The 12,596-nt window shown below is 33.0% G+C and overlaps 1 protein-coding gene across 1 annotated transcript in view; it reads left to right on the top strand.

The window, feature by feature from the left end:
* Positions 1 to 12,596, top strand: part of EPHA3 (EPH receptor A3) — a 324,107-nt gene that overhangs the window by 23,691 nt on the left and 287,820 nt on the right. Inside the window, exon 2 of the mRNA XM_012644322.1 lies at positions 4,827 to 4,891. Within this exon, the coding sequence (XP_012499776.1) occupies positions 4,827 to 4,891 (65 nt within the window). The remainder of the gene's footprint in view (positions 1 to 4,826; positions 4,892 to 12,596) is intronic.

Genomic DNA, 12,596 nt, shown 5'->3' with positions numbered 1-12,596 from the left:
AATCACAGCAACAGCAAAAATAAATAAATGGGACCCGATCAAATTAAAAAGCTTCTGCACAGCCAGGAAAACTATCATGAGAGCAAACAGACAACCTACAGATTAAGAGAAAATATGCACATGCTACACATTCAATATGGGCTGATAACTAGAATCTATATAGAACTCAAAAAAATCAGCAAGAAAAAATCAAACAACCCGATTAAAAAGTGGACAAAGGATATGAACAGAAACTTTTTAAAAGAAGGTAGACTAATGGTCAACAAACTTATGAAAAAATGCTCAACATTTCTAATCATCAGGGAAATACAATTCAAAACCACAATGAGATATCACTTAACTCAGTGAGAATGGCCTTTGTCTAAAAGTTCCAAAACAATAAATGTTGGCATGGATACAGAGAGATAGGAACAGTAATACACTGCTGGTGGGACTGCAAACCAGTACAACCTCTGTGGAAAACACTATGGAGATACCTCAAAGAGCTACAAGTAGAAATATCGTTTGATCCAGCAATATCATTACTGGGCATCTACCCAAAGGAAAAAAAGACATTCTATAAAAAAGACATCTGTACTCGAATGTTTATTGTAGCACAATTTACAATTGCAAAGATGCTGAAACAACCCAAGTGCCTATCAATACATGAGTCGATTAATAAAATGGTATATGTATACCATGGAGTTCTCAGCCACAAAAACCAATGGTGATCTAGCACTTCTTATATTATCCTGGTTAGCGCTGGAGCCCATTCTACTAAGTGAAGTATCACAAGAATGGAAAAACAAGCACCACTTGTGCTCACCATCAAGTTGATATTAATTGAGCAATGCTTATGTGCACATATAGTAGTAACATTCATTGGGTGTTGGGCAGGTGGGAGGGAAGAGGAGGGGTTGGATATATTCACCTAATGGGTGCAGTGTGCACTGTCTGGGGGATGGAGACCCTTGAAGCTCTGACTTGAGTGGGGCAAATTCAATATATGTAACCTAAACATTTGTAGCCCTGTAATATGCTAAAATAAAAAATAAATAATTAAATAAATAAAGGAAACTACATAGGCATAAAAATAAAAAAAAAAAAAATAAAGGGACCAAGTAAGGATTGCCTTCCTCTTCTCATGAACATAAGCCCATTATCCTACACATACATCTCTATTTAAAAGTAGTAAGACTCAAGACAGTAAAGCATGTGAAAGAAACCAATAACCATATCCATCTAGACTTAGAACAGTAATTTCCAAATATAATTTTGCCCTAGAAAACCCCACCCATTTACACATCAACTTAAATAGAATCACAACATTTAAAAACATTTCCAATTTAAATAACTTTCATTTGAAAAGCTAATAGATGCCATATAACTCTTTGAATTGAAAATATTCTGAAATTATTGAAATAATGTTTTTTCTGTGTCACACCAAATTGGAAGTTGTCATTAAAGCTTAGACTGCAATATTATGATATTTGTACATCATGCTTCATCTGCCTATCTGATCTGCCCCGGCATTTGAGAGGAAATGATGAGGTCTACAGTGTTTTGAGAGGGAAAAATGTCAGTAAGCAAGGCTCTTGTCCATATGAGTGTGGGGTTTAGGATGTGTTGCATGTTAGATTTAGTCAATGTATCCAGAGAAATCACTCATGGATTAACTTTAAAAATCTGTTGACTTTCTCTTCTTATCTCAATTATGCTATACTAAGGCTGCCATACAATAGATCACGGGAGACTTGAATTTTGTGTTCTGGGAAGTTTCAATTTAGCAACTATTCATTTTAAAATGTTTAGAATTCTTATATTGTGTTAATTCTTATTTGGCTACAAACAGAAGGTACCTTATAAACCTCAAATAAGTGCTTTTAAAAAGTGTTTTGATGTGAACTATTCTTTTCTACTAGGTCACATATTGAAGTTGATTATAAGTACAATTCAGAAGCCATCATGGAACTGTTGTTGAATAATATATTAATTGTATAAGAACACTGAGTTCGTATAATTACTCATGGTGATTTTAAATACATTTATATTATTTGATAATCACAGCAACATTATGAAATAACCGGGCAGATATAATGATGTTTGATAGATAACAGAATCAGAATCAGGAGTAATGTTGCTAATTGTGTTTTTCTCCTTATGTTAAATTAAGTACGTTAAAAATTCAATTTCTAAGTAAATGCAATAAATTTAATTAATCTATTACACTTATTTCACTCGACTCTATTATATAATTCTTTTTGGCTTTGCTGTCCTCCTTTGAGTAGAAACCAAATGCTGATGGGATTAGTCTAGTCCTTTTCCCATCATTATCATCAGAAAAAAGTTAAGGATATTTAGATGTTTAGATAACAGCTTATTAATAAATTCAAATGAATTATTTACCAAGTGGAAACAATGTATTAACCATATCATTTTTGCCTCAGATACTTTTTTCTCTGGTTACTAATACTGAAATTAAATCAACTATTCATCTTAGCAGGTGGGGTAACACATAGCCATAATTTAGTACATATATAATTATTACTCATACATTATGATACATTGAGCCATTTAGAGCCCAAAGGACATTGTGAACATGACCTAATTACTTATGAAAACTGTCAAGGTAAATTCTAGTATGCAAATCCTATTAAAACGCAGAGAAATCAAATATTACTGTGATATAACCAACAAGTTGAACTAGATATGTCTTTATCAGAATGAATATTGGCAATATACTTTAAAGGTGAAGGAGTATTCTCATATATTCAAAAATTTTCTAACACTGAGACAAAATATAATCTGTAACATCGATTAATTGGTAAAGATTTTTTTTATCATTTTTGAGAGACAATTACAATATAATTAAACATACTGTTCATTTCCACATATCCTGGGAAATAATTCAATTATGGAAATTTTGCTATGTAATCCTTGCAGGAGTATCTTCTTCTTATATCTAAATATAATTACTTCTCATTGGGACTAATTTATTGTGAGAAAAAATCTTTAATCATTACAGAATTCTAATGTAATAGGTTAAGTTTATGTGTTTTTCTTTCACTAGCAAAAGTTAAACAATCTAGCTTTGAGAATTGTTTCTCTTTTAAATTGTAATGATCAAGAGACTTTCTTATACCTACCTAATGTGTTTATCATCTAACTAGGTAACCAAATAACTTTTCTTAAAATGTTTTTAGTGCTTAAAAATTTAGGACTCCAGGCCGGGCGCGGTGGCTTATGCCTGTAATCCTAGCTCTCTGGGAGGCCGAGGCGGGCGGATTGTTTGAGCTCAGGAGTTCGAAACCAGCCTGAGCAAGAGCGAGACCCCATCTCTACTAAAATTAGAAAGAAATTAATTGAACAACTAAAAATATACAGAAAAAATTAGCCAGGCATGGTGGCGCATGCCTGTAGTCCCAGCTACTCGGGAGGCTGAGGCAGGAGGATCGCTTGAGCCCAGGAGTGTGAGGTTGCTGTGAGCTAGGCTGACGCCACGGCACTCTAGCCCGGGCAACACAGTGAGACTCTGTCTCAAAAAAAAAAAAAAAAAAAAATTTAGGACTCCAATGTCTATCAAATATATTATTTCTTTTTCTTAACACTTTATGAGATTAATGTTTCCTTTGTAAAAAAAAAAAAAACTAGTTGAAAATATAAAAGAAAGCGTGGTACTTCACAAGTATAAGGAAACACTTTATTGACACGTGAACATGTTGTACAGTGTATGTATTTACATTATGGTTTGATTTGTGTGCATATAGAACCCCTGGAAATAATTCTCTCATTGTGTTTATTGATTTACCTACTCTGGTTCATGTTAATAATACATATTTAGTTTATGTAACCTTGCTTTATATCTTCCATTAGTCAATCATGAGATTGTTTTCCAATATAGAAGAAGGATAAGGTGAAACCATAGTTTCTCTTATTCAGCAGTTCAGATTGACAATCAAAGTGAGCCTTTTGTTATTAATATTAATTATATTTGAAGTGCCTTTTTACATTTTAATTTCTAATCCATTATAAATTAATACTTTGTATTGAAAATAAATAATTTGTCTTTATATTTTAATAATATATTCAAAAGACAACCAAATGCATGTTATGTTTTATTTTTCATCCATAAATAGTGATTATGAGTCAGCCTTGTCAATAGCTAGCACAAAGTTTTGAATAAAATAACTAAATATTTTGAGTAACAATATCTTCTTTAAATAAGTAAAGATTTACACAGGAAATACTATTTTAATATAAGACATATTTTTACTTTGGTATCTCCCCAAATTGGTAGTTAAGCATTTTGCTTGTTACACATAAGTAGATAATTTATACATTATTAAAAATACACAAAGCCGAATAACATATTTGGTATTAGCTAGGGACAATATGAAGATGCCATATCAAATATGCACAGATGTTTATTCATTATGGGAGCATATATAAGAAATTAATTCATTGTGGAATCATACGTAAGTTTATCAGATTTAACAGTCTTTATAGTTATTTTGATATCTGTTAGCATTAATATTGTTTCTTGTTTTACATTTTTTGTTTTCTCTTTAAATCTGTAATTATTCTGTCAGAAATTATCAATATATTGAATATTAACTTATCCTTGTAAACAAACACAAAGTTTAAAAGGCCACAGAAACTTTTGATATCTTAACTTTTCCTGTGTTTTTATAATTCCCTTCTTTAATACTTATTATACAGTTAAAATAAAAATTGCAGTCATGTTTTTTGAGCAATATCAACAATAACAGACAACATTAACTTCACAGGAGCAAATAGAAATAATTCATTATTATTAACTTTGTATGTGTATTTGTGTTTCTTTTTAGTCAATCTACTGGATTCAAAAACAATTCAAGGGGAGCTGGGCTGGATCTCTTATCCATCACATGGGGTAAGTTCAATAAACCATGGAAAGGGAGCAAGATTCTCTCCATTACCTCTCTTGGGAAGCAGACTGAATTATTATGTGTTCTCTAAAGTTAACTACTGTACTTCTGGTGACAAATTATGTTTATAAGCATATTCAAGGCATGGACTAGCACAACTTAGTATTTGTGTTCAGTGGAACTATTAAAAGTTTTGAAGACTGTTTTTTTCTCTTCTGAATTTATCAATTGTTTGAATGAAATAATTTAATCATTATTAGCATCATGTCAATGATCTAAGTGTGGTCATCTAACATTTTATGTGATGTAATCAGGATAGTGAATTGATAAGACATTCTAAATTTCATATCAGGTAGAAATTGTGTATTTGGAGATGGCAGTCTCCAAAGTTGTAGTCTTGACATTAACCTTGGGGACTATTCCAAGTAGGTTAAAATTTGTCAGCAGTATAAACCTATGCTGCCTTAATTTTTGTTTAAAATGTCTATAACTTACCTAAATCAGTTTAAAACAGGGTATTTTATTGAGAAAAAGACCTGATGCTGCCTTTACGCTTTTTACTTTTTGCATAGCTTTGGTATTTTATCAAGCCAGACACGTATTACTGGGGTGTGTGGCATTTTTGTTCTCTGAATATTTATAAGGAGGCTTCGTGTGAAAATATTTTCCTTTTATTTTTTCAGAAAATGGAGGATACTACATTTGTAAAACTCTGATTCCTACACAATTGTGTAATAAATGCCTGAACATAACTTTGTTTCCAAGTATAGCTTATGAAAATGTAAAGTACCATTTTGAATATTTGTCATAGGACAAATTTATGTATTCCTTTCTTTCTGTGATAGTCGTTTTTGCAAGCGATTATAATTACTTCCACTTAGAATTGGTGTTCAGTCTTTAGATTTTAGTGCTTAGACAAACTAATTTGTATTGTACTGCCAGCTTCTTCGCCAAGGGATGTTTTCCATCAGAGATACTTCATCTATCTGTCATCTTTCTATCTGCTTCTCTTCCTGGCACACCTTGACATTGACAAAATGCCAAAACCTATAATCAGGACTCCGTTAGTTGCTTTGGAGGGAGAGTATGAAGTAAGCCAGGATTTGGTTTTCCCATAGATGTAAAAGGAATCAAATGATTAGGATAAAAGCACAGCCTGGGTTGTCATAAAGAGTGAATTGAAACTCAAGATTGGGCTGGAAAACTCATTTAAAACTATCATCCAAAAGTCAAACCTAACTTTTATCTTGACTTTAGAAATTTTAGTTTTTCATTATGCCATCCGATATTGTATTATAGAAACTTGCTGGTTAAGGATATAAGAAAAAGCAAAAACCCTAGTGACATTTTACTAATATATACTTATATGTATGTGTATTTGTTTAAAACAATGATAGGAAATTAACTTGTTTATCAAAGCAACAGTCTATCCAATGTTTTCCTTTAAAGAAGGTATAAAGATCAATTAATTGATCAACACTTATGTGCACATATGGAAGTAACATTTATCGGGTGTCGGGCAAGTGGGGAAAGGAGGGGATGGATAAATTCACACATATTGGGTGTGGTGTGCACTTTCTGGGGATAGGTACACTTGTAGCTCTGACTTGGGTGGTGGAAAGGAAATATATATAAGCAAAGTGTTTGTACCTCCATAGTCCTCTGAAATAAAAAAAAAAAATTTAAATTTAAATTTTAAAAAATGAAAAAAAAAGAAAGGTATAAAGATAACATTTTCTGTGTGTTGAGAACTGGGGGAAATGCATTCCCCCATTGTTAATCTCATAGATTTTTGTGATGAGAGTTCACACTTCTACTTCCAGAGATATACTGGGAACAGAGGTGGGGTGTTCTAGCACCTTGCTACATGACATGTGGCACATGGACCAACCGGTAACATTAACATCTGAGCGATTACTAGAAATGCAGACTCTCAGGCTCTGCCCCCAACTCTATGAATCAGAATCTGCATCTCACACAATCCTTAGATGATTCTTAAGTACATTAAATTTGAGAAACATTCCCCTGTATAACTTACATCTTGATATTTCCCATTTCTGGCCCAATTGCCTACCTCCCTTTGTCTAGGAATCTCTTACAGTTTTTTTCAGTAGATGGTTTTCAGTTTCTTCTTCACCTCACTGTTGCCTCAGAGAGTCTCCCTCAGACACTTTGGCTTCCTCTTCCCTGTTTTCATCTATTGATCTTGCAGCTGTGGCTTCCCTATATCTGATGCATAAAATAGTCTGAAACAGCTAGCCAATCTCTCTAAGTTTATCAGTATAATTTGCTGAGAGAAAAGAAACTCTTCCCAATAGGTCATGCTATTTATAACACCTCAAGAACTACAAAACTGGCCGGGTGCGGTGGCTCACGCCTGTAATCCTAGCACTCTGGGAGGCCAAGGTGGGTGGATAGTTGGAGCTCAGGAGCTTGAAACCAGCCTGAGCAAGAGCGAGACCCCCGTCTCTACTAAAAATAGAAAGAAATTAGCTGGACAATTAAAATATACATACAAAAAAAATTAGCCAGGCATGGTGGTGCATGCCTGTAGTCCCAGCTACTCGGGAGGCTGAGGCAGAAAGATTGTTTGAGCCCAGGAGTTTGAGGTTGCTGTGAGCTAGGCTCACAGAAGAAGAAAATCGAATATGTGAATTATTGTCCCATCGTGATGTGTAGTGTATATTTCCTTCAGATTTATTGCTTATATTATGTTAACTGTAATATCCATGAGGAAATATATTATGTGAATTTAAAAATGTTAGATTAACTTTTTTTTTCTGTGAAACTGTTCAAATTCTTGGGTGAAAGTATTGCATGGTAAATTTAGGTTTTGGATTTAACACCCTTCCTTGTACAATTTCTTGTGCCTTTAGATTCAATTAATTATTTTGATTGCCTAATCTTTTCCATTTTCAATATGAACAGGAGAGATTAATGCTGTGGCTGTTTTGTTTATAAAGGAAATAGATTTTTAAAGTAATTGTTATATCTTTGCTGGAAGCTATTCCATAAAAAAATGGCATGTAATAGCTGGAAACAACTTTGAACTTGTTATTTTTTAATTAATTAACTGTAATAACTGGTAGTGACTATGACTGTAGGTTAACTAAAAGATGAATGTAGGTTTCAGAGGAAAAAAATCATAATAATATCATAACATACTGCATCACAGAAAATCCTGCTCTTTCGATTTAGGTTAGTCATTCTTAACAGGATGAGAGGTGAGGGAGGAGGAAATTTTGATTTTGCCTCACAGGGACATTTGGCCATGTCTGAAGATTTGAAGATGTTTTTGTCTGTCACAACTAGGGCAGGGGTGGCACTTCTGGCATCTAGTGAAAGAGTCCTGGGGTACTGCTAAATATTTTGCAATGAACATGGAGGCCCCCATAACACCCCATAACAAACAATGTATCCTAGTCCAAATGACAGTGCCTAGGTTGAGAAACCCTTACTTAAGGGATTAATAATTGCACTCCATCAGGAGCTATGGTTACTAAGGAGATTTGGAAGACTGGCAGCTCTTTCTCTGACTTCCAATCTTATTCTAATCAGAAGCTCTAAATTATAAATCTCTTGAAATGCAAATTTTAAAAAATAAATACGTGATTCATTCTAAATTCAAAATGAATCTTTCATGGAATGATTATATCACCTGAGCTATATAAAATTAATATATTTGAGAAAAAAGAGCCAAGAAAGGCTCATTCCTTCATATATTTTCTTTTCTATTTTTATTTTCCCTTTTTTCCCAAAGATGTCTTGATACATGAGACTTTACAGTTAACCTATATAATTTTCTTTGGAGGAGTATTTCTATCTCTATTTTTTTAATGGTGCTCCAAATCTTAGAGAAAACCTGGCAGGAAAGCCTATATACTAGAATTTGGCCTGGTACAAATTCTCCAAATAAGTATCTGGGAGGAAATTTAAGGAAACTTTGGTTTTCTCTAAATGAAAGTCATGAAAATAATACTGAAATTTATAAACAAATTATTTGGGGGGGTCATGAATAGCAACTCATTTTTCAATGAAATAGTTTCATTTGACACTGATATTTTCTGGCACTATGTTCACTGTAGCAAAGCAGATGGAAACAGTTATTTTCTCTGGCCCTATAAACTGTGAATTATAATATAGTATTTGAATCTTAGGCTTAATTATATTCAGAAATTTTGGTAAAGAATGGAATAGTTTTAATATTCTTTGATGTAGAGGACAACCAACACATTTAAAAGCCTATACATATTGTTGCGTTACAACCTAGAAATACAGCCTTTTGTTTACAAAAGTAGGTATTTAAATTGATTGATTGATTGATTGATAGTGCCAATCTACCAAGTAAACTTCCTTAGTCTATGTATCATTATGAGGAAGGGTTCAAGGGAGGTAGAGCTACACAGGTTTCACTTAGTATAGTATTGATATCCTGATTATATAGTACAAATGAATCATGAGCCATGATTCATTTCATTAAAGAAACTCAAATAAAGAAAAAAAAAATGAGGACTGACAGGGTCTAGGGAATGTAGAAAAAGCACAGTCTGAAATGACTGATGTTTATTTGTGAATGAAAGAAGGAGGTATCAAAATTCGAAATTGTTTCCTTAAATATTTATTAGTTTCCTAAAGAGCCTGTGATTGCCCACACAATATCTGTTCCCTGACATCTCCTTGCTGATGGAACATTGAAACCGTTCTAGTTGTTATCCTCCCATGTGTTCCTGGAAAATGGTCCCTCCCCAATTCTCTGTGGTGAATGTGTTGATTCATCTGCAAACTAATCATGTCCATTACAGTTTTTTTGACAGTGATTGGTTTAAGCAAAAATAAGTAAAGTCAATGAGACTGGAGCAGAATTCCAGTGATTTCTGGGAAAGGTTTTTCTTCCCATAAAGAGAAAAAGGAAGAGGCCCAGCACTTCCTCCCTCTTTGCTTGCCCTGTGAAGGCCCAGGGTCTAGAGCAGCTGTATCTTCTCAGGACCAGAAAGGCAGAGCACAATGGGCATCAGAGAAACCAGCCTGGAATCCTGACATCACTGAGCCACTGGATTACATGAAAGAAGGCATTTTCCTCCTTCTTGTCTAAGCCATTCTTCATAGTATTTCTCATACTTACAAATTAAAAGCATCTTGATAGAATAGAAAATTTTATCTCTGGTCAAATATTCAAATCTCTAAATGGAGGCTAAGGCAATACATAATTGGACATTACCATGTTATTTTTTCCAGGTTGTCTCTTTTAGTGCTTGAGTAGGATGTCAAAAATTGTAGGCAGAGTAGTAAAACAAATAAGCATATTGTTCAGAATTGGAACACCTGCATTTGAATTCTGGCTCTACCAGTTATTGTTATCTGATCTGATGCAAGTCAGATAATATTTGAAAACATTTTTCTTCACTTTTAAAAAATAAATTGTAATAATTACTATGTCACAGCACTTTAGAGCAAATGAGATTTGAGCAAATGAGATATTTCTATATATCTATCTATGAATGTATGGGTTTATATGTTAATGTATGTGAAAGAGCTATGCAAGTATCATTTCTTATTTGAAGACAGACAAGCTTTGAGGTTCTTCCATTCTAATCCAAACTCTTTTGCTAAAGTCATTGACATGTCTCCTTGAATCCTAGTCTACACTTGATATCTTGGATTTGGATTTATGAGCAGGAAAACTGACAGTATTGAGTGAGGTTCCAGCAAACACCTCTTCTCAATTAAGAGTTCAACATATTGCCTTTGACGTCTCTTGATTGTTATTCCATCGATCTGCACAGATGAAAGTTTGCATATAATTTCGAGGCTATGTTTTGAATTGAGGCAGTCAAAATATGGTACTTGGGTATCCAGTTTATTTTAAATTTTTTGAGTGATTAAAATTTCCTCCAATATTGATACTTCAGATTTCAGGTCAATTTTTACTTCTTCATAGAGACTTTCTAACCTTTTCATAAGCCAGCCTCCTGCCCCTCCCACTTCCTAACTGACCCCCACCCCCACCCCAGACCAGCACACAACACCTGTTAAGCTCATCTACCTCCTTGTATATGTTTTTAGGTGTAGCTCCACATCTTGCAAGAATATGTTAATGCAGTCATTCCACTGATCTTTATCTTATCCAGGAAACTGAAAGCTCTGTGAGGCCAATTCCAGTTTCATGAAATTCTCCCTTTGAGTCCCAGCATTTAAAATTCCTGCATTAATTTCCCATTAATTAAAATTGCCCAAATAAATGAATAATAAGTGTTTTCCTAATAAAGAAGGACAACAAAGCTAACATTATATTTTATTTGTTGAAAAAACTTGATGATTCTTATTCTATTATTTTAAATAATGTGTGTTAAAAATTTTACTCTTTTATTTGAATAAAGTGAATGAAATTCTCTTATATATATATATACACATATATATTATCTATGCATATCAATATTATATTATGTTATCTTTTGTACTAGCAGAAATATTTAGTTAAATGTATCTAGAAAATACTGCCCGCCTGTGAATTGGAAGATAACTAAGAAGAAAACTAGCTAAAGACAGCTTTACATTGAAAATTATACTGATGCTTATCTAGGGATATAAGACAAGAATCCTGAAAATAAATTCCATTTAACAAAAAATAGAACTGTTTAAAACAAATAAGTCATAGAGAGGAATGGAAATAATAAAAATACTTTCTAACCCAAGTCATTGCTTTTCTACTTTAAAGGATAGTGTAATTTGCCTTTAATATTAGAATTATTGCCATTTGGGAAGTCTAGATTCTAAAAGTTTTATTTACTGGATTTCTAGTTTTCACTTTATAAATGGGGTTTGAAGTACAGAAAGAATATTTTGACAACTGGGTGTCAGCAATAACCACCTGGGACTCTGCCTTTATGAATCACAGTCCAAATTCTGCTTCATATGCTGAATAGTCAATCCAGGAAAATCAAATTTTGACACATGTGATATGTGACTCTTGGTCATTTGAAATTTTTCTGTCTAGACTCTATTTTAAATATGTCCCTTTCACCTATTACGTTGACCTTTCAAGGAAGATGTCTGATCAAATTAGAAAAACATGGCAAATTCTTACGGTTCCTTTTAAACCTTTCCTTGAAACAAAATGCACTATGAAAGAAGGGGAAATGCGAATAAATGGTATAAATCAGCAAACATAGAATTTATTCTACCAATGCTTAATTTATAAAAAATGAAATGTTATTAGTGCTTTCAAAAAAAGAAACAATTTTTTTTATTTTTAATGCTGTATGTTTCTATGTGAATTGTCCCTTCTGCAGCAAAACAATGTTTATTTAATTTATATTTTGGGAGATTGGATTAGAATTTTAAAATATGAAATGTTCTATCCTTGCTTTACTTTGGTGTACAGCTTAGTGGGATTTAAAATAACGGAGACTTGAAACATTTGCATGGGTTTTATTTACTCCAGCTTAACTCATAAATTCATTGTTGTTGTCATGATCCTTACCTAACACACATTAACTACAAAGTTACATAAAAACTAAGATGTATTCAAGTAATCTTCATTTCTATTTTGAATGTTTAAATATTTCATAAATTCACTATGACCATTCCATATTTGCTTTTTAATGTAGCTTTAAAAAAATTTTCGATCCAGCAATAGCACTATTAGGCATCTACCCAAAAGAGCACAAAACATTCTACGATAAGGACATCTGCACCCGAATGTTTATGGCA

The sequence above is a fragment of the Propithecus coquereli genome, unplaced genomic scaffold (assembly GCF_000956105.1).
Source record: "Propithecus coquereli isolate 6110/MARCELLA unplaced genomic scaffold, Pcoq_1.0 Scaffold21, whole genome shotgun sequence".
NCBI lineage: Eukaryota > Metazoa > Chordata > Mammalia > Primates > Indriidae > Propithecus > Propithecus coquereli.
The sequence above is the reverse complement of the archived record's forward strand: the minus strand, read 5'-3'. Positions and strand labels throughout refer to the sequence as shown.